The following is a 23,974-nucleotide window of genomic DNA, read 5'->3' as shown; positions in this document are numbered from 1 at the left end:
TAAAAATATTCCCAATTTTTTATTATTGTGTAATAATATTATTTATTATATTTGTATATAAAGCATTGAATATATTATCAATTTATTTTTATGTCAGAAAAGGTCAAGTCAATAAGATAAAAATATATTTAATTATGTGTTTTAATTTTGTTTTTAAAAAATATGTTTTATTTCAATTATAAAACAGTTTAACATGTTCATGATAACGGATACAAATACCTGTACCTATTATTATATTAATTATTGTGATATATGTATAATACATACCTATGTACATATATGTGTGATATACATACATACGAGTACGTAAATCACATGTCGCTCACTCCTTTCAACAACGTCATATTTAAAAAAACTTTATTTTTCAGGAGATCGTTTTTAAAGTTTAAGAATATAATGAAATGTATTGAAAATAAATATCAAGCCACTTATTGAACTTTTTACTGAGCAACAGATCTTTTTAGGTAAAACCTGAAGGTTTTTTTCCATTTGAAAAATATTTAGTATATTTAAAAAAATAATTAAACAATACCTTTTCTTCAGAATGCAAAAACTACACTTTCTGCCCTGTAGTGAGTAAATATTAAGTTAAAAATATGCCGCTTTTGCTGGAATATAGTACTTTTTTTGGGCATTCCGAAAACATGCATAACTGAAAATTGACGATTTTTTTATATATGAGTGAGCGATATGTGTGACATTACAAACATACGAGAACGTAAATCACCTGTAAGCAATGTGCATCTTTTTCGTCAGTTTATTACATATTAGAAAATTCTAAACTCCAATACATTGCATAAAACAAGCTTTTTTGCCCATTGTTCGCGAGAACTGGAATTTATAATAGATGCATAAATAATTTATTGATGATTCTTAGAAGTTTCGAGAAACACAAAAAAATATTAGCTTTTAAAATATCAAATGATAAAATGAGTCGAGCGTACCGCTACGGAGAGATTAAAATAGGAAATAACTCATTCTCCTTTAATTTATTTTATTTAATTTTATCAAAATAAATCAAATAAGTATAAGTGATTTTTTCACTCTAATATTTATTCAATATTACCCTGGACTGGTACCTGAAGCGGAGGGCTGATCACCTTTCCTTCGCGTTAACGATCAAGATAACACTGTGTTTATATAATGCAGTGCCCTATGCACCATTGGGGTGCGGATAAGGGTTTGAATTGATTTTTTTTGTCAATAACCCAAGAGATAAAATAACCATATCCTCCAAATACCTACATATATACTTTATATATAATAGTTTGTTTCACTTCTTCATCTTCTAACGCACATCTGCACCCAATGATGCATAGAGCACTGCATCGCATTAAGGCAGTGTTGTCTTGATTGTTAAACACGCGGAGACAAGAAGATCCGTCAGGTATTAAATAAAATTTATAATTGTTTTCATAGATATTTATTTGGACTGCTTTGGAAACGAACCTGTGGCCTCATCACCGAAACCAAACGCACTATTCACTTCATTACGGATGGGGGCTTTTTATTTGGGTATGATAAATAATTTAATCTTTTGAAACTATTTTGATAATCAACTACAAAAAAAATATAAAAAAATGTATTCAGTAACACCCCTGAACGATTCAAAAGAACGTTTGTATCTTCAAATACATTTAAAGTGATTTGTTACAAATCCTAAAGTTATTTGTCTATAATAATAACATTATTAACGACGTTATATCAAATATCGGAAAAATCTCTCACCTGCAACATTCTCGTCGACCGCTAGCTCAGACGTTTATTCCGTATTTAATTTTTGGGAAGTTATCCCGAAGAAAGAAAACCCGTTCACTGTATCCGATTCAGCTACAGGATCGACGTTTTAAATATACGGTTACTGTTTTCATTCAATAGAAAAATCGGCTTTAACATAGTATGGAACGAATAAAAGATTTTTAAGATTCTTGATTTTCACAATTAGCGAGTGTTTTTGCCTAGAATTTTCACTCATGAATTACATTTATTTTATTTATTTATTTTTATTTTATTTTTTCGGGAATTGTACAGCTTACATATAAAAAATGAAATAATAAACAATAGTTACATTAACAATAATAAACATTACATTGCATTAACAAAAAATAGTTACGTTTAAAAAAAAAGCCAATTAAACAATTCCACATTTATGTTATAAAACTATTAAAAAACATTCAGAGATTAAACAAAAAAACAAAAAAAGGGTATTATATAAAATAATAGAATTAGCAGGAAGGAGAAGGAAAAGAGAGGAATTGATAAGGGTGGTTAAAGGATTTTTTTTTCTAGGTAAGAAGTTTAAAAATTTAAATTATAGTAATTTTAAATAGGCTATGAAACTTAAAAAAATTAAGCCTGAGTAGGGTCATGATAAGCGGTGTTGCATAAGCCGTAGCTAGATTTCAGAGTCACTTGGACGTTAGGTAATTTAAAAAAAAAAACATTTTCACAGCATTTTTAATGTGTCCAAATACATACGTCTAACACAGACATTTTGTGTAGTTTTGAGTGTGTAAATGGTGCTATGGTGGTGAAGGGTAGTATTGTTTGCATGCTGTGTTAGTGATTGTCCTGACGAAGAGACGGGTACGTCTCGAAACCGGTAGACGTAAAAATCTCGGTGAGTGGTTATTTACTAATTTTATTAACATTTTTGTAAAAAAATAAATAAGTAAAAATGACTAACCACAAAGTAAATGCTTTAAATATGAATAATATCGAAAATGAGAATTTATTTGGGTCAGTTATACAGACAGAAAGTCAACAAGGTTTTTAAGAATCTGAAACAATTTAAGGAATCGATTCTCTGATCCGAATCAAATACTCGTTTAATGATCGAGTTCACGGTCATCGGAACACAAGTACAAATTATACCATAATCATGAATCTGGTGAGACGAGCAAACGAGTTTGCCTTGTTCAGTATATTTCTATAAAACTTGTTTTTTATCACTTTTATTATTTCTTAGAATTCAGCATTTTTCTGATTATTTAATCTGGAAAATGTCACCATCGCTTGCTTTTAAATTTAATTAAAATCTATAATATAACTAGCTAGATAGATAGAAATAATAAGATTTTATTTCCATTATCTTTTGAATCTTCATTTAAGCGTCAAATACAATCTATCTTCAATATAAAGACTCATCACAGAGGTTTCGAATTTTTCCCATCTTGCGACACCTCTGAGATATTCACTGGTTGAAGTGTCCAGAACGAATTCGATTTAAATTGTGCTGGACTTAAATTGTGTCAAAGTGTCCTTACACCAAATGGCCCCAAAATATCTATCGGACTTTTGTGTAATATAAAGTATTAACACTAGACAATCCACAGTCAGGTCCGCTTTTAAGTCAAGTAGAGGAAAACTCTTTGAATTCCGACTATTCTAGCACCAAGTTTGGGAATCGAGCCTTCGGGTAGGCCCTGCTGCCTTGAACCGTTTACCTCAAAAGAGGATAATCCGGAATTAATATTTCTCATGGTGTTTTATCATTGCCTAATAAATTAAAATGAAAAATCACAAGACCATTGGTAACATTCTTCTTGAAATCTGTAGAGAAGTAACGGAGATATGAAGGTTTCAACTTAATTTTAACAAAACGAAAAACAGACACCGCTATACGTCATTAAGTGTGTTATGGGACGTATTCCTTTATGTATCTGTTTTATAGAGCTGTGTAGAACAATTTCAATGAATAAATAATTTTATATAAAAATATCATCATATTTTCTTGATGGGTAATTGAATTACCCGCGGGTAGTATGTTGACCGCTGCTGCCACTTTGATGAAACAACATTATACCATAGACTAAGGATAGTTGTTTTGACCTCGAGTAGATATAAGAAAGATCTATGGTTTTGCGGCACTCCTGTCAACCCAACCTGTTTATGGTTGAGTTTTCTTGCATTTTCCCTTGCTGTCAAGATCGTGTTTCAGAATCCATATCGTATTATTGACATATTTATTACTGCCATATAGACATTGTTATCGCATTTAAAATGTAATTGTTTCGTGGTTTCCTTTATCTAAAATGCAGTTTTTAAAATAATCGCCTTAATTAAATTAAATGTTATTATAGTGATGATCTGAGAAAAGTACGGTTTTCTATAAGCAGATAAGCTTGAAATCACTACCATGGCAAAGTAAGTACAATGTTTTCTAATCTGCATACTCGTTTTATATGTTGTATTATATTATAATATAAATAGCTTTACTATCTTCAACATATACTCATTCATAATGACAGCTCTACCATTTGTGGTTTTTATTTTGACTTATTTTTATTTAATGTAATTTAATTTAACTTCAGTGTTTATTGTGGATGAAATTGATATCATAAATTTAATTTGTTTCTGTTATTTTGTTTTGTTTTTAATTAGCTACTTGAGTTGTGTGCGTTATTAAGCTGCTTTTGTGAAGCCATAAAAATGTAATCCTACCTACTGACAACTTTTACTAACAACAAAATGAAAAATGAATTCTTTTTTTAAAAAGTTGACTTCAAAATCTAACATCTAACTTTCATTTGTTTTATATTTCCCTTAATTTCAGTTAATTATTATTGTTGTTGTTTTTTCTGATTCTATCTCTATCTCCTCTTAAATACTTTATTATTGTTATAACTTCTGTATGAAGTCTGTACTTGCTCAGCATTTCTTCTCCATGTTATAATGGATAAATTTAAACATTGTGTTTCACTCTCTCTCGCTGCTCGCTGATAGTGTGTGCAGTAGACATGTATTTACCAGTGCTTACTATTTGTTATTTTATTATAATTTTATGTTTAAGACTTTTTGTTTCTCTATTAGTGTATTCATTAGTGTATTTTTATATTAGATACTGTATATATGTATTATGTTAAAGCATGGGTCGGCAACCTTTTGTTGTAAAAGGGCCAAATATTTTTCATGGGGATCAGTGCGGGCCGCACTTGCAGTAGGTATACATACAATATTTTTGTACAAATATTTTAGTTTTAAAAATAAAACGCTAAGTGTATATTTTAACGACATTTATTGTATTTAATAAAATCAATGAGATTCCCTTCGTTCCCTTTCTCGCTTCCTTTCACTCGATTGTGTATAATACCGTCCGTCATGTGCGTTGCGGCGAGAATCTCGCGGGCCGCAGGTGGCCGACCCATGTGATAAAGGCATTAGCTGTTCAATAAATAAATAAATAACAAAATGCAAATAAATTTAACAAACATGTTAGAGCTAAAATCTCTCGTAAACGAGTGAAGGCTTAGTGCCTATAATTTTTTTTTAACTTTTATTTGTTGTAAGAACTTGAAAAATACCATTTTGAATATGACATCACCAGTTAACCGATAACTGATATTGGACAATACACATTTCACCAAATGCTTTGTTCATTTTACTAGTGTGCTGTTAAGTAACAAGCCTACTTTTCAACATATAACTAGATTATGATTAACATGTTGGCAATTTTCATAATTCCGCTTTAAAAAGCCAATTTCATATAATCATATATTATTAAAAATTCTAATTACAGTACATTAGTATATACTGTTCATTCATTAATCAATTTTCTGTTCCTGTAAGCCAGCATAGATTTTTTGTGCTCTTCCCATGTGCCATCTATCCATATTAGCACTGATATACTAGGAATTTTATCTTAGCTGTATATTCGTATGGCAAACAAACACAGTATAAGATAACTCGTAGTCGGCGTCCTAGCAAAGAATGCAATCTACATCATTATTATATAAAGAGTTATATGTTTTTTATTAAATTTGTTATTAAAAAGAGAAATATTTGTGTTTTTATTATTTTAAAAAATACTTAAATTTCATACTATTTCTGTGAGCCTAAGAAATAGGTATTTATTGATTTAGCGTTTAATTTGTAGAACACCATTTTAATTTATGTATTAATTTTAAATCAAACACAGATTTTTTGAGTCTACTAAGTTGTATTTTATTAACAAAAACACATAAAAAAAATATTGTGACAATTGTTTCGCCTTGTTAGGGCATTATCAAACTACAACTTAGTAGACTCAAAAAATCTGTATTTGATTTAAAATTAATACATAAGAAATAGGTATCAAATTGTGGTAGAATGAATTCAAACCGAGAAACTCTGACTCAAGAGTCCGCGACACTTTACCCTGAGCCTACAGAATTGATAATTTTTCACTGTGTACTAGTTCTTACATTTTTATTTCTGTATTTGTTAGTTGTCTTAGAAATTTTCCTTGCCTGTTATGTACATACAAGGATTTATAACATATTTAGTTTATATCCATCAATCAAGATCTGTCACATAGCTTATGTATGTCTCTAATTCGTTTTATCATATTTTCCAAATAAGACACCACCAAATCCGATACACCCTCGTGTCCCATTGCCTCATCAATTTTTATTTTTTATTTATTTATTTATTTTTTTCAAAACATATTACATACATAAGTCATATATACTCGTACATATAATATTCCCGATGAGTAATTTCTATTTCTCATTTTGGGATATGGGATTAAGGTTAACAAGACTGGAACACAAATAATGAAGTAACAAAAGAGATTTTTAATGAAAAGGTATAATAAATAGGCATAAGAAGCATATTTAAAATAAACAAATGAGCAAATATAAAAAATGAAAAAATATAACAAATAAGAAAATATTAAAAAAAAAAACATAAGGTAAAAACAAAATAAGAAAATATGACTAATCACTACATATATCGCTCACTCCTTTCAAGAATGTCATAAATCAAAAAATTTGATTTTTCAGGAGAACATTTTTAAAGTTAAAATATAATACAATGTATCAAAAATAAATACTAAGCCACTTATTGAACTTTTTACCCTGCAACAGATCTTTTTAGGTTAAACCTGAAGGTTTTTTCTCCATTTGAAAAATATTTAGTATATTTAAAAAAATAATTAAACAATACCTTTTCTTAAAAATGGAAAAACAACACTTTCTGCCCTGTAGCGGGTAAATATTAAGTTAAAAATATGCCGCTTTTGCTGGGATACAGTACATTATCTGGGCATTCTGAAAACATGCACAACTAAAAATTTACGATTTTTGATTTATGACGTTCTTGAAAAGAGTGAGCATATATCTTTCCATAAAGTACTTTTTCAGTTCATTTATTTTGTCAACTGAATACCCTCTAAACTGATTTCAAATAACCCAAATTTTCAATATGGTGATTAATTTGTGATTATTGTGCAATGGCTATGATTCGTCATTTTCTAGGCGCTTTCATTGTTATTATCGTCACTAAGTAAGTAAATGAAACATTGACTTTTACCGTCAACAATAATACAAAATGGTGTCATACAACTGATCAGTATCAGGTTTCTTGTTGGTTTGCTAAGATGTCTATTGATCAGTAAGAAAAATTAATTCTCTTTCATAAATTTATCCATCATATATTTGTTATACGCCTTTCATTTGCGTTTTTATGTTTTTATCAAATTCAAAGGTGTTTATTCAAATTTTTTTGGACTATTTTCACTCTAAAAGAAAATTGGATTTGACATACCCTATATATAAAAGTCAAAATAAATAATTCAGAAATTAGGAAGTAAGCTGGTGAAATCTAGAACTTTCCAGGTTGCTAAATAATTAATTACCCATCCTGGAAGTGATAACCTGTCTTCTTCTTTTAACGCTTATCCACACCCAATGATGCATAGGGCACTGCATCATATTAATGCAGTGTTATCTTGATTGTTACTTACATGAAGCCAAGGTGATCACTCCTGCGCTTCATGGTCCAGTCCATAGTAATATTAAATATATATATTAGATGTTTCGCCTCTGCGATGTAATGGTCAGCGTATTTAGCTCCCTGTGCTGTGGTCCTGGTTTCGATAACCTTTAAATCAGTTATATTTCAATTTTTATAAATAATGGAATTTTTTGTACCAAATAAAGAATTGACTTTTAACCCTTCCCTTAGGATGCTAAAAACTCCCGCGCGTTCCGGTGATATGTATTTTGTACACCATATGAAAATGTGGTTTAAAAAGGGGAAAAATGTGAATATTCCTAAATGTTGCTCTTATTGACCATTTATTTTACCCCCCTTGGGAATCGAACCCGGGACCTCCACAACGGTAGCCGAGCGTGCTGACCATTACACTACGGAGGCGGACGTGGGAAGAATTTTAAATAAGTTATAATAAAATGTCGGCCTCCGTAGTGTAATGGTCAGCACGCTCTGCTATTGTTCTGTAGGTCCCAGGTTCGATTCCCATGGAGGGTAAAATAAATATAAGTGATTTTTTTCACTGTAATATTTATTCAATATTACCATGGACTGGTACCTAAGCGGAGGGCTGATCACCTTTCCATCATGTGTAAACGATCAAGATAACACTGCGTTTATATGACACAGTGCCCTATGCACCATTGGGGTGCGGATAAGGGTTTTATTAATATTATTATTGACCATAGTTGAAGTTGAAATGTAATAATTTTGTAATGTTAGCTCTGGTATAATCTGAAAACGAGAAGAAGAAAAATATATCGCAAATAACCGCAACCGTTGGTGTAGCAACTGGACCGTCGCACAAGACGATCTGCGTGCTACTGGCGTGGTCAACACGTTACGACATGCGCGTATACTTACAAAGCACGCTACACAGAAACGTTTGTTTAGTGGTGATTTTATTCCCGATTTTATTCACAAATTATTATTTTCCATCGCTGAAAATGAATTACTTTATATCATAATACTTTCATGTAATACATAATTATATTTTTGTAAATCCAGCCTCCGTAGTGTAATGGTCAGCACGCTCGGCTACCGTTCTGGAGGTCCCGGGTTCGATTCCCAGGGGGGGTCAAATAAATATAAGTGATTTTTTCACTGTAATATTTATTCAATATTACCCTGGACTGGTACCTGAAGCGGAGGGCTGATCACCTTTCCTTCATGTGTAAACGATCAAGATAACACTGCGTTTATATGAAACAGTGCCCTATGCACCATTGGGGTGCGGATAAGGGTTTTATTATTATTTATTTTAAATCCAGACTTGCGCAAAGACACTCATTTTTCTTAGCTCCAAAACTGTTCAACTAATTCCACAAAGACTATTTGTTAGATGTTAATTCCCTAAGTTTGTATAAATTTAAAAATTTGCTTAGATTATTTATAGAAGAGTCAGATTTAAGCTCCTTTTTCTTGTAGTACATGCTCGCTATCTTTTTACTTTTTATCTTTTTTATGTGTTTAAGTTTTTAGTTTTATTTTTAAAAAAAATTGTTTTCTGAGTGTCAAGTATTTTTTGTATTATTATATTAACACTAATATTCTAGTTCTACTTATAAAACCTACACCCTTATACCCTTTACTATGACTAAATTATATTGTATACCCACACACAGGCCATGCCATTGTGGGATCTTTTTTTGTATTCATTTTTATATATTTTTTTTTGTATTTGAATTTATGTTTATGTAATGCAAAAGAATTTAAAATAAAGAAAAAAAAATAAAAAAATTACAGAGGAATACAAAAATTCTGAGCCCGTATCCATTAAATTTTATATTGATATTCTCATTTGAAAAGTCGAGTTGTAGTAAATATATATCACCGGGAGGGGAAGGTTAATGGTGCAGGGCTGGGCATTCATCACATTGACGTATCGAATTGTTGCAGGGAGATGATGATAGTGTTCGTGTACGACACGCTCCGCTGCCTGGCGGAGGCGGACGACCCGGCCGACGCCGTGCTGTACTTCCACCCGGGCTGGGTGTCGGACACGCAGCGCATGGCGCTGTGCGGCCAGCTCATGGGCGTCTCGCACTGCCTCAAGGCCATGTTCTCCGCGCCGCGCGTGCTCGCCCTGCACAGCGGCAAGTTCGTCATCCAAGAGTACGGCAGATACGTTCTGGTGAGTATTCTTCTTCTTCAACACCCTCATCTGCACCCGGTGGTGCATAGGGCACTGCATCACTTATTTGATAACACTGTTAAGACGAGTAATAGCACGCAATGTGTATGTCCATAATAGTAAAATACAAACTCTAAAAATTCCATATTATCATTTCATACATGTCTTTAAGCATTTAGTGTGATTTTTCCAAATACATGTTAAGATGAAGACTGACCGGAGCATTTCATCATAACATCGTAACACGTTACGATGCGAGCATTCAGGCAGTCAGTACAGCGAGCCGAGCGCTCCATCCATAGTTACGGATGCTCGCTGATGCTCGCCGCGAGCGATGTTACGACGTTATGTTACGACGAAATGCTCCGGTCAGTCTTCACCTTTACATTCTCTCACTAGGCTTTAGTGGCTGTATTGTTAAATAATTAAGAAAAATAACTAAACAAAAATTATTTAAATTATATATTTTTTTTATTGTAAATTAAAAGGTGCTTTTGGACACTTTACAATACCGATGATTTTATCACGGTAAGCTAGAAAATTAAGCATAGAAAAATTCAACAATTACAATGTATATTTTTCCCATTTTTTAACCTGTCCGGGAGTATGGCCGTACATGTACGGCCATACCAAACTTTTCTCAAAGGAGTTTGGACGTACATGTACGGCCGATACAAAATATGATTTATGACACGATTTATATCAAAACATGTTAAAAACATGATTTATCGGTATTTCGATAATTTTGATATAAATCATGTTTACTGGGGTAAATATCTTTGTTTATTCAAGAAAACATGTTGCTAATAGCATCGACTATAATATAAAAATTTAAAAGTAAAAAAAAAAAACAAAAACAAATTCACTCCTCAGATACAGTTTTGTCCGGAGAAACTCACACCCAGACAGGTTAAGATAGATAACGCACTGTTATCTAGACCATAATTTACCTATCAACATAATATTTTTATAATGGTAATTTGTGATCTCCAAAGGCCGTGGGCAGCGATCGTAACATCCCCGACTGGATGCTGAAGAGTCGGGCGGAGAAGCTGACCTCCCTCATCAAGGTGTACCACTGCGACCTGCAGACCCTCGCGGCCCAGTTCCCCGGGGAGAACAATCCTCGCTTCTCGGAGAAACTCTACCAGATGTTGGAGACATACTTGCCCATTCTCCAGTACGGGAGTTACATGTTTCAGAGCGTGCCTCTTCTCAACCTGCCCAAGGTATATGCCTCTCAATATATTGTTCGTACAACATTTTGAGTGTGTACTTGTTCACAAAATCTGGATTATCTCCAATTACAGGAGTTATTTTCATATTATTTTTTGCCATCTCATCAAAGATGAAGAAGAATATGGAAGTCTGGGCATTTATGGGGCTGACGACCGTCATAGGCTGGTTTAAGTGATCACTTTACACATGTGTAACATTCACCAATTCTACCCATTATTGACAACCACACTACTCAAATTCTTGGAAGTTCCATATATATGAACCAATTTAGAAACCTTGATCTTGAATCACTAGAACTTCACTAGAGACATCTATTGGTGAGATGTAAAGAAGCTTTTTATTATTCATCATTATTTTTTTTTGGTGAATGTTACACGTGTGTAAAGTGATCACTTAAACCAGCCTATGACGGTCGTCAGCCCTGTAAATGCCCAGACTTCCATATTCTTCTTCATCTTTGATGAGATGTCTAAAAATAATATTGTTCGTAATCGCAAACGCTTTTGCTCAGCTAATCTATTTGTACAAATAATTATAAAAATGTTCCATTTAAAAATACAATAGAACCTCTCATAAGAATCTCAGAATCTTAATCGTAAAGCGAAACATCTTTTGTTTTGACCAGTCCCGGTTCACAAGTTAATGTCGTGAAAAAGGTACTTTACTTTTAACCTGTTAACTGGGCGGGACGCATAAATACGTCAAACGTAAACAATATCGGGTACGGGTAGGACATATGAATACGTCCTTGAAATATATTTCAAGGACGTATTCATATGTCCTACCCGTACCCGATATTGTTTACGTTTGACGTATTTATGCGTCCCGCCCAGTTAACAGGTTAAAAGTAAAGTACCTTTTTCACGTACGTCCTTGAAATATATTTCAAGGACGTATTCATATGTCCTACCCGTACCCGATATACGTCCATATATATAATATAATAAACATATATGTTTATTATATTATATATATGGACGTATATTTTTCCAACAACAAAGGTATTAGTCATCCATACATGTCTCGACATGAATTTAAGACACGGAGTGAATCAGTATTCGCGCCCGTTACAGGTTGCGTAATTGGACAGCGGGCCGCCCGGTTAACAGGTTATTTATTTATTTATTTTTTTAAACCCTTATCCGCACCCCAATGATGCATAGGGCAGTGCGTCATATAAACGCAGTGTTATCTTGATCGTTTACATATGAAGGAAAGGTGATCAGCCCTCCGCTTCAGGTACCAGTCCAGGGTAATAATATTGAATAAATATTACAGTGAAAAATTCATTTATATTTATTTTACCCCCCTCGGGAATCGAACCCGGGACCTCCAGAACGGTAGCCGAGCGTGCTGACCATTACACTACGGAGGCGGACAAGACAGGTTAACTCATGTGAAATGTCGCTAGTTAAGGGAGCAACTTTTTCACATTTTTTATTGCTCGTTATGAGAGGTTCCACTGTAATTTTCTGCTATTCCTATCTTCTAGTCCTTAAGAGGGAACTCGCAAACTAGATGATTCAGTAAGCAATCGGCTGCGCGAGAAGCCGAATGTCTCTGCACACATTTTTAAAAAAATATGTTACGAGTTAGATTTGTTTTAGACGATATATTAAAAAAATATTTTTATATTTTTTTTTAATATTAAGTCATTACCTTTCAATAACTCTTTTCTTTTCAAAACCATTTTTCAAAAACTTATTTTTCCAATACAAAAATACTGTTTTTAGAAAAAATAAACAGTTACGTCAAATGTTACCTGGGTTTTAAGAAAATTAAGTTGCGGGTTATTGATAACTGGGTTTATTAAGTTTATGAAGTCCTTCTTAAAACTGACGCCCTAACGTCGCCATTTTGGTTTTCTCTGTCACGCTCTGTTTTATCGGCGGAACACTTTTTAAATTAAATATGAAAAAAATGCATTTCTAAAGAAATTTAATGTAAACATATAGTTTAATTTGGCTATTGTCAGCCATATTTGTTTAATTTGGCTATTGTCAGCCTCTTATTTATTTTTATATTTATTTAAAAATATTTCATACATAAGTCACAAATGTATTTGGGGAAAACTTCAATTAGCTATTTTAATTTAATGTAAACATATAGTTTAATTTGGCTATTGTCAGCCATATTTGTTTAATTTGGCTATTGTCAGCCTCTTATTTATTTATATATTTATTTTAAAATATTTCATACATAAGTCACAAATGTATTTGGGGAAAACTTCAATTAGATATTTTGTTTGCTATATCCAAAATCCATTTTGCTGTTCCACTGTACTTCACTGTATTGTATCAATTTTAAATTCCTGCACCAACAATGATTTTAATAAATGTAATCAATAATTATTTCCTTAATAAATCAAATTTATTTTTTCCTTATCTTATTTTTCTTTATTTACTTTTCATAATAATAACATTCAATTAACATTACTCATTTTATTGAGTCTATAATTTACCTATCTACTATTACATTTTCACTCGTCTTTGTCACATCATTTTATCAAAACTGGACTGTGTCATTATTATATGACTAACATATTGCTGTAAACTCCACGCATTGCTGAGCCTCAGTCTGGTGAAATGGAAAATAAAGTAAACAGAAATCACACATATCTAATATGTTTAATTCCACAATGCTAGTGAAGCAGTGAAAATATTAATTATCTATGAAACAATGCAATATAAAACATTAAAAATGCTCGACGACAGAAGCAGTCAAGAAGTACGCTCTCCGCCATGAGCAATATTTTTTATGAGCGCGTATTGCTTTTACGTCCAATTGATAGCGCTGCCACTGAGGTAAAAAAAATGTTTTTACCTGTTGCGCTTTTTTAATGCATTATGTCAAAAATTCAAAGCAATCGGTGAATAACTTTAGAAAATCTATGATTTTGAGCAAACTGACATTTAAATTTTTGTTTATTTAGATTGATAAAAACACGTACGTATTAATTCTACAATGTGTAAAAATTTCAAAACAAAGAATAATAAATGAGTAGCGAATAGCATTAGGTGATTTGAGATTTTGAACAAAGTAATATTTACATTTATGTATTAGTTTTAAATCAAACACAGATTTTGTGAGTCTACTAAGTTGTATTTTATTAACAAAAAACACATAAAAAATTATATTGTGACAATTGTTTCGCCTTGTTAGGGCATTATCAAACGAATGTGAAGATCAAATGGACTACGGTCCTTATGTAGCTATACAATTCTATGTGACAGTTTTAACATGTGCAGCAATAATTTATGTGCAGCAATAACTGTCACATAGAATTGTATAGCTACATAAGGACCGTAGTCCATTTGATCTTCACATTCGTTTGATAATGCCCTAACAAGGCGAAACAATTGTCACAATATAATTTTTTATGTGTTTTTTGTTAATAAAATACAACTTAGTAGACTCACAAAATCTGTGTTTGATTTAAAATTAATACATAAATTAAAATGGAGTTATACAAATTAAACGCCAAGTCAATAAATAATATTTACATTTTTACATATTTATATGAATTTAAAATATAGTGGAACCTCTCATAACGAACATAATTCGCTCCAGAATCTTACTCGTTAAGCGGATAATTTTTGTTTTGACTGTTGCGGAAGTCCCGGTTCACAATAACTTGTCGTGAAAAAAAGTACTTGCCCTCTCTCTGTAATTCATTATGCAAAATGTAGGAGCAACTTTTTCACCTTTTTTTTCTCATTATGAGAGGTGATCGTTATAAGAGGTTCCACTGTACTTATTTGTAATTGATTTTTTATACATATATGTAGTAACATTATTTCATTTTTATTATTTCTAGAGTGCTACAAATATATTTTTGGAAAGTATGCAAGTGTTGGAGCATTGCCAACGCATAGACGGGGTCCTAGGTGGTACTATACTATACAATAACAAGTGAGTCTGGAAAACATTCCTCTTATTAGAAACCAAAAATAAAGTATAAAACCTTCTTTCACTGTGAACAAACCTATTGCCATGAAATTTCAACAATTAGGTCTATGTAAACTGCTACGAATACTGTATATCTGCATGATTATGTATCATTAAACTGTTTATAACAAGAGTGGCCAACCCGTGGCCCGCGGTGCCTTTACGTGCGGCCTGCGGTCATGTATGATGAATATTTTTTTAATATCGGGTCCTTCAGAATGTATTTAAAATCATATTTAAGTTATTAAAACCATTCAAGATTCTATAATTACATGAAATGCATATATTCTGGTGAAAAGAAACTCAAATCTCGCACTGAGTGGCAATTGTTAAATAAAATTGGTAATTTTGTTTGATTTATGTGTCCTAATTAATAATTTTACCATACAGATACATGTTTTGTTGGTTCAATGTGTGCTTTCTTCCCACATCTGGTCGTAGTAATGGTTCTTTTTCACAATTACCCTGATTGTACTTTCTGATTACCTCTGCATTAAAATTATTAATAATATTTTTTTTTTTAATTAAAAAAGTATGAAATTCGTTATAAGTTTTTTTTTTATATTACTGTCTGTATGCGGCCCTTAGGAAAATTTCAAAAACTCAACCCAATGGTAGTCATTGCACCTAATTTCAAATATCTATTACATTTATTTTACATATTTTTACATTTTGACATCTCAACATAGATGAATAAGACAATAAAAGTCTGGGTATTTACAGGGCTTGTGATTTGGTTGGTTCAAAGTGATCACTTTATAAATGTGTAACATTCACCTTGTCCACCTCCGTAGTGTAATGGTCAGCACGCTCGGCTACCGTTCTGGAGGTCCCGGGTTCGATTCCCAAGGGAGGTAAAATAAATATAAGTGATTTTTTCACTGTCATATTTATTCAATATTACCCTGGACTGGTACCTGAAACGTAGGGCTGATCACCTTTCCTTCATGTGTAAATGATCAAGATAACACTGCGTTTATATGACGCAGTTCCCTATGCACCATTGGGGTGCGGATAAGGGTTTTATTATTATTATTATAACATTCACCTTTCTACCCTTGACTGACAAGCACTCTACTCAGTTGTTTGGAACTCACATATAAATATATCTCATATAATAGACATGTTCTTTCATGTGTGAGTTCTCGGCAGCATCTATGGTTGATTTGAGTAACCTTTTTATTTAGCAAAGACCCTTATTTTAAAACTGTAGACCTATAAATACCCTGACTTCCATATTCTTCATCTATATCAAAATGTAAAAATAACTCCTAACCGGAAAACCCCAGATTTGTATAAAATTGTATAAAAAACAAAGTTCACTTAATTTCCAATTGGTCACATGTAAAATCAGGATCCCGTTGATATGACTTCATTTATTAAACATTTCGATATGCTACATGCAAATGCAGCATAATTTTATATCATCATCAACAGTCTATTTTGTATAAAAATGAAGATGAAGATAATAAAGGAATGTAAGGCTGAACAAGGAATAATTGAAAAGATTAGGAAGAGTTCTTTAAGGTATGGACATGTGGAGCGAATGGAGAATGACTAAGAAAATATATGTGGCGAATGTGAGCGGGAAAACAGAACGAGGACGGCCGAAAAGGACTTGGCATGATCAGATCAATCAGAACCTAAAATCTGGTGGCATCAAAAGTCTACATGCCCTCCGATTATGTATGACGATGTATGGATGTCAAGGAGGCGAGGAATGTATGTCAGGACAGAAGAGTGTGGCAATCCATCCTTTCTCCCTATCTCTGCGGGGAAACGGCATTTTTTTTGTCTATGTATTAACTCCAATTCAAAATTCGAACAATTTTTACTTCATAAATTAAAATGTTTATTATTCAAAAGGAAATTATAGGGTTATATTTTGTTACAGAATAGTAGCTACTCAGTTGACCACTAAGCTGACATCTCATTTGTCTATGGTGGACCCGTATCGCATCAAATCTCCCGCCGAATCCTTCGCCACAGACTATGAACTCCCCCAAGGAGTGCAACTTCTTGTAGTCTATATCAGGAAAAAGAATTATGAAACTCTCAAAAAGGACGCCGACAGGGTTCGATCATGGTTCCAAAATGGATTTGAAAAACTGAAATCAAATAAGGTACATAGAATATTTGTTGTTGATTTTAATTTTTCAACTCCAACCTAACCTCAAATAATATTTAAACAGTTTATGGTAAAATCCATAGAAATCATCAGAATGTTAGAATAGGATAGTTTCTATATTTTACCAATCCTCTTCCATGTTGTGATTTTTGGTTTAGGTATTAATTCTTCATGCTAATGTTGTAATATGTAATGTGTGGAAATTACCAATATCATTTATACATATTAAATTGAATCTAATGTTTCTTTTTATATATTTTAGAATGCCCCTTCAAAACAAAAAGATCCAATAGTTAGCTCAATGAAGAGAGACAAATCTTTACTTTTTACTGCAGTTCCCGAGGAAGATATTCACACCGGATCTCCTTCACCCTCTTCTCCTCTGGGAACTGACAAATCCATTGCCAAGGAAACTACCTCCAACATGCCGGATGTTGTCCCCTTCATGAACAAACCTCGTGTTAGGCCCAATAAACTCACATTAACCTTCAAAAACTCGGTATCTAGAGACAGCATAGATGAAGATGCAGCGCCTCCTATAGCACCCGCTCCAGTATTCACAGGGCAGACCAGTGTATGCTCCACACCGATGCTGGAATTCAAACGCCTCCACGGAAATGTTATGTCCATTTGCAGGAATTCCGATGATCAGCTGTTAGCCGAAGCTTTGAATGTTCCCGTCAATGTACCTGACGAGCCCACTGCCGTAGAAACAGAAATCCAGACAGATGATGCCGATAATAAGCAAGATATAACGTTGGAAAAACCAGCGAGAAAGATGAGCAAAGAGTTTAATGTGACTGGAGAAAATATGGTAGCGAAGCCTTTAGAAAATATGAGAAGATTTAAAAGTCTCAGTGATATTAACAGTGGGTTCAGGCGCATCTCGCATCTCGCTGCTATGCGTTTCGGTAAAGCCGGAATCCATAGTCAAAATGTCAGCCTAAATTCGGATGACATTCAAACAGAAGACGTCGAATCTGAAAGAATGTGTGCTACCATAACAGATCCTTACTATCCAGTATTCAGAAATGACGGATTGCCTATATCCAAATCTCTTTTCAATGAGTATTTATCGCAGAACTTTGCGGAACTGTCCAAAGAAACAAAGGACACTCCGAAGCCAGTGATAGCGGCCATCCCTAGCAAATATGAACCTTTCGAAGGATTGAAGTCTGAAACAAAAGGATCTCCTGTCAGAAGAAATTCTCACGACGTTATCAACACTGTAAACCCCAAGAGCGATTCTGACCTTCCACCCAAACCAGACAAACTGAGAAGAAAATCACTGTGTTTGCCTCTCAAATCCTTAGGTAGTGAAAAAGTTGGTTCGAGAGAATCGGAAAGTAGTTCTCTCTTTGATTCTCAGAACAGGAAAAAGCTCTCAGGGGTGCAGCTCACACCTTTGATGGAAAAACTTAGCCATTTAGCCTTTTCAGAAAAATCTAGCGGTTACAGCAGTAGAGGAGTCACCCCCATGGAATTCAAAGATTTTGCTTTGAGCACACCTTGTGTTGAAAAGACTATAGTTTTCCCAGAAGTATCTAAAGAGTAAGTTTATCCTTATAATACAAACCCCTAACATTTTTTTAAATGTAACTTGTAGTATAATCTTTGATTTTTACAGAAAAAGCACTAACTCTGCAGATAGCGAGAGTGATAGTGAAGATGATTCTCACAGTTCTAGTTTTTCTATAGACTGTGAAAAAAGTGTGCTGTATGTGTATGGACTTCAGAATATATCAGTCATCATGTTGATAGATGAGGAGGCAGCTAAAGATTCAAGTACTATTAATTCATTGGTAAGTACACTACAGATGTGACTAATTGACTTACCATTACTCTTCCCATCACTGGGATGGTAATTCGTTACATTTTCTCATATTATATTCCTTTCTTATTTAAGATTATTTATGTCCAATTGTCAGTTAGGAGCTAGAAATAGAAATCTTTTAAAAAAGTCACTATTAATTAATTTTTTAAATTCAATCGTCGGACAGCAAATACTCAACTACCACAGTTAACCTTGTAAAATTCGCAACCATTCTCAGCCGTCATTTAGTTTTGCGTTGTGTACAGGTTATTATGCAGTTAACTGTCACTCGCAAACAAGTAAAGTAATAAAATAAATGTAATAAAAACTGCATACACAAATAAATATAACTAATCACTAACACCAATATCTTTCACTTCATTCATTTTGGATCCCTGACTGGGTTCTATTATATATAGTATATCAGGCAGCTGGTTAATTTGGGTATAGGCAATATATTGCAAGGACCTTACTCCAAACTTAGTCGTGTTTATCGGCTTCACGTGTATTTTATCATGTCTTGGTGTATTAAAATGATGAATTTCTCTATTAAAAATCGGTTTAGTGAGTCGTTTTAATACTTGAAAGTGGTCAGGTTAGGAGTTGTAACAATCGGCGGGTATGTATGAGGAGATGCATGAACGTGGAAGAGGCGAAGAATGTTTGCAAGGACAGAGTGGTGTGGCGCTCTATTCTCTCTGCCTACCCCTGGCAGAGAGAATAGAGCACAATGGTTAGTTAGTTAGTTAGTTTTTAAACAGAGGTGTCAAACTCAAAAGGTACCAAGGGTCGCATAAGGTATTTTGGGTACGCCGGCGGGACACATAAAAAAACTCAAAAATTTCATTTTCATTTTTATCTAACTTTAAGTTAATAATTTATTATCAAAGACAGTCACATGAGGTACAGAAGATCCAACTTAATGATTTTGTAAAAGAATATCATATGTTCCCGTACAAAAAATAATTTCAATGAAGAATAAATATAAATGAAAAATATAACCACGGGTATCCGCAGGCCGCAATAAATATACCCGTGAGTTTGACATGCCTGGTTTTAAACATTATTTGAAGCATTGTATTTGTATTTTTTTATTTTTTTGTATTATTTATTATTCATCCAAAACTGTTTAATTCATACCACAAAGACTATATGTTAGACCTAAGTTTGTTTCAATTTAAAATTTTGCTTAAATTATTTATTAAAAAAACAGATATAAGTACCTTCTTCTTTTTTTATAACTCATATAGTGCATATTTGCTAACTTTTTTCATTTTCATGTTTTTTTATTTTGTTTCTTTTAATTTTATTTTATTTCTGATATCTGTTGTATCTTGCCAGTGCCCTTTATTATAAGCGAAAATAAAATGTATACCGTAGACCGGAGCTACTTGAACTTTGATGTGTTACTTGAGCCCAGTACAAAAAAAATTAAATCTGTATTTGGTCTACAATAATAAATAAGTTCAAGTAGCCCCGTTCTACGGTACCCACACACAGGCCATTCCTTTGTGGGATCTTTTTTTGTATAAACATTATTTTTTGGACTTGTAATTATATAATATATTGTGAAATGCAAAAGAATTTAAAAATAAAAAATTAAAATAATATGTTGGGAGAATTTCAAAAGGTATGAAATATTTTGTTTGCAGTACCAAGTGAGTGGCCAGTCGCTGGCCCCCGTGGAGCAGATGTGCATGGAGCCCCTCCCGGGCTGCGAGGAGTCAAGCGAGGCCTACAGCTACCTGTCCCTAGACCCGCTGTGGGGGCCCGTCAGCAAGGGCGGCCCCTGGGCCTCGGGGGACGTCGCCACCATGGGGTACATCCATAAGGACTTCCAGGAGGACCCATCGCTCACTGAGTTCATCATCAGGTTAGTTAAAATTGATGAACTGAGCAATCAGTTTGAGGAGAAATTGTGTAAAATTTGTAAACAGTTCGGATGAAGACCGAGCTCAAGTCATACGGATTTTTAAAATTTTTTATTTATTTTAACTTCTTGTTAGTTGACTTTGTGTGTGTGTGTGTTTTGAACTTGTGTCCGCCTCCGTGGTGTAATGGTCAGCGTGTTTGGCTACCATGCTGGAGGTCCCGGGTTCGATTCCCAGGGGAGGGTGAAAATAAATATTAGTGATTTAACACTGTAATATTTATTTAATATTACCCTGGACTGGTTCCTGAAGCGCAAGAGTGATCACCTTGCCTTCATGTAAGTAATGATCAAGATAACACTGCGTCGATTTGATGCAGTGCCCTATGCACCATTATGTGCGGATAAGGGTTATAAGTAAGTATTTTAACTTCAGGTATGGAAAAAAAATATGTACTTTGGCGAGCTTATTGCTAAGAAGCAATATCTTGCAACCAATCAAAACTCCTTTTTTGTACCTGCCAAACTCTCCTTGATATAACCGCAAAAATAGGCAGTTGTACAACCTCATGCATTTAAAGAAACAAAAAATTTCAAACAATTCCATCCATCAAACATTTCAAAAAAAGAATTTAAAGTTGTCTGAGGTGTTATGTAGGTACTGTTCCCCAATTTTTTTACAATAATAAAATTTTTAGAGAAAAAGAAAATACACATTTTCTTTTAAATTCCTAGCATTCAGTTGTTAATAAATTCATCTAACGTAATATGTACTTATTAAATCAAAAATTACATTCTGTAATATTTCTTGTGAAATTTTACAGAAATCAAATTTCATACTATTATTTTTAGCAAAATTTAACCTTTGATTAATATTCTTCTAATGTAAAATACTCAATGTGACATTTAAACCTTTCAACTTCAATAGTGCACATACTGTACTTTTTATAAATGTTTATTTTTTATATTATTGTATTTTTGTTAGAATTTTACACTGCAACTTTAAACACTCACACACTGTATATTTTCTCATATCAAACACGACATTATACATACGTATCAACTAATTATTTATATTCCCTCCATCTTATGACAATACCTGACGGTCTGTCTTCCTACCTTAAATTATGTTGGTTTGTAATTTTTCAGGCGCCGTTGCGTACAAATTTTATTTCTATATAAATTTTATTTCCATGCACCACAGATAAAACACCGAATTTTTATTTGATCATAGAAATTGAGCAGATCGGTCTACAATATGTCTTTATACAAGACCATAGATGGAATACTTGACATCATATTCAGAATTCCGCAGTAGTTTTTTTTAAACATGATGTGATTGTCATGTGTCAGTAATTACGGAAATCTTAAAAAACAATATATCTTTGTAAACACGCTTCAGTTGGGTAGACGCTAGACTGCGAAACTGGCGTCGCTGGTTCCATTCCCGCCAATTGCAAAATAAATTCAAGAATGATTTATTTTCATTTAGTCTGGGTATTTGTGATGCATTTTTCACATTTACCTTCCCTATCCTTACTATCTTACCCGCAGACAAGCCTCTAATAGAGGCTTTGCGGGTTATTCCATCACATTGTTTTTATATATTGGATATGTATTTCATGGATGTTTTTTTTGCTTACGAACTTTATACTCATTTTATTATTTTTAATATATTATGTATATAATTGACACTGTACATTCACAACACATACAACTTTCAGCCCAAGTGAGTTTAGCGGACAGGAGGTAAGATTAAGTGGCACTTTTGCAGAAGCGAAGAGAGTCTGGTGTTTGGCACCTCCTGCGGGGGCGCCCAGGTCTACTACCAGGAGTCGGGCTGCAAGCACCCCGGCCTGCCCACCCCCGCCGACCTTATGGGCACCGCTCCTCTCAAGGCCAAGCGACGCCTGCAGAGAGACCACTCCATCACCATATTCTAACTCCCCCCTCGCCAGATACATCCCGACATTACTGTACTTGCTCCCTGTTATTATTATAGCGGCTTCGTACTTTCTTTCTGATCACCTTATGGCATGTGTTTCAATCAATTTATAAATCTTATTTCTATTTAAATTTTATTTCTATTTAAATTTTATATCTATCTAAATTTTATTTCTATGCACCACAGATAAAACACCGAAGTTTAATTTGACCACAGAAATTGAGCAGATCGGTCTACAATATGTCTTTTTGCAAGACCATAAACGGAATGCTTGACTTCATATTCAGAATTCTGCATTAGTTTTTTTTAAACATGATATGTGATTGTCATGTGTCATAGCAATTACGTAAATCTCGAAAAACAATCCATCTCAATGTGAACACCTCTATGGATGGGCCGTGTAATTGTAAACACGCATCAGCTAGGCACGCAACTTAACGCAGATTAAATGTTGATACTATAAACTGAATGATCATTTACAACGGACAATATTCTCTTGCCAAATGCCAACTTAAGCGTTTTATCTGTGGTAAACACACTGTTTTGGTAAATGATATAGTGTACAAAAAAATGTACTAAATCGTGGTTAAATTTCAGGCATAGCACTAAGCTAAATATTTTCAAACAATCTTGTTGAATATTGCAATGATTTTTTATTTTATTTTTTGTTTTCTCACTTTTCATAGAGTACTTACAGGCTTGTCCAAATTTTACTTACCTTCCTTCCTCACAGTCCACCGACAAAGTTCGTTGCTATAAACAACAGATGGGAGTTTCACGGGTGATGTTCTTTTTTTACGTAAAAAATTCTCAAAAAAGTAAGTTGTACTTGTTCATTTTGTAAATATGGTAGCTTATTTCCCATATTATTTGATGTTATGTATTATATCTCCAAGTAAAGTAGTTTGAAATTTACTCATTTGGATATTATTTTATTGGCCCTTAGTTACTTTAAGTTTACTATGGTACAACTTCCTATTGAAAAATTAGTAAATGTGATTTAGAAGCAATATTATTCTTAAAGTTGCTATGACTTTGTCCGTTATCCAAAAGTAAAAGAATGTAAATGATACTAAAATTATTGGAAAACATGTTTGTAGTGTGTGCATTAGTTACTAGTAAAATACTTAAATAAAAGTATTATT

At 33.2% G+C, this 23,974-nt stretch overlaps 2 protein-coding genes across 3 annotated transcripts in view; one reads left to right on the top strand and one right to left on the bottom strand.

The window, feature by feature from the left end:
* LOC148306326 (putative chitinase 10) overlaps positions 1-1,799 on the bottom strand; it is a 31,495-nt gene extending 29,696 nt beyond the window's left edge. The window contains exon 1 of the mRNA XM_088265207.1: positions 1,729-1,799. Within this exon, the coding sequence (XP_088121333.1) occupies positions 1,729-1,737 (9 nt within the window). The 5' untranslated portion in view covers positions 1,738-1,799. The remainder of the gene's footprint in view (positions 1-1,728) is intronic.
* A 2,088-nt stretch (positions 1,800-3,887) lies between these two features.
* HPS4 (Hermansky-Pudlak syndrome 4 protein) lies at positions 3,888-22,946 on the top strand. 2 transcript variants are annotated; one of them, XM_088265311.1, is made up of 9 exons: positions 3,888-4,146; positions 9,652-9,886; positions 10,882-11,115; positions 14,943-15,037; positions 16,968-17,196; positions 17,464-18,752; positions 18,829-19,003; positions 20,667-20,887; positions 22,609-22,946. In XM_088265311.1, the coding sequence occupies exons 1-9, from the start codon at positions 4,139-4,141 to the stop codon at positions 22,940-22,942; spliced, it is 2,820 nt and encodes a 939-aa protein (XP_088121437.1). In that variant the 5' UTR covers positions 3,888-4,138; the 3' UTR covers positions 22,943-22,946. The 2 variants fall into 2 exon arrangements, with proteins under 2 accessions (XP_088121437.1, XP_088121438.1); XM_088265312.1 differs by lacking the exon at positions 3,888-4,146 and adding an exon at positions 7,349-7,371 and having other exon boundaries at positions 22,659-22,946.
* The last annotated feature ends 1,028 nt before the right edge of the window (positions 22,947-23,974 follow it).

The sequence above is a fragment of the Brachycentrus maculatus genome, unplaced genomic scaffold, assembly GCF_059751285.1.
Source record: "Brachycentrus maculatus isolate JH-2025_06_01 unplaced genomic scaffold, ASM5975128v1 h1tg000244l, whole genome shotgun sequence".
Taxonomy (NCBI): domain Eukaryota; kingdom Metazoa; phylum Arthropoda; class Insecta; order Trichoptera; family Brachycentridae; genus Brachycentrus; species Brachycentrus maculatus.
The sequence above is the reverse complement of the archived record's forward strand: the minus strand, read 5'-3'. Positions and strand labels throughout refer to the sequence as shown.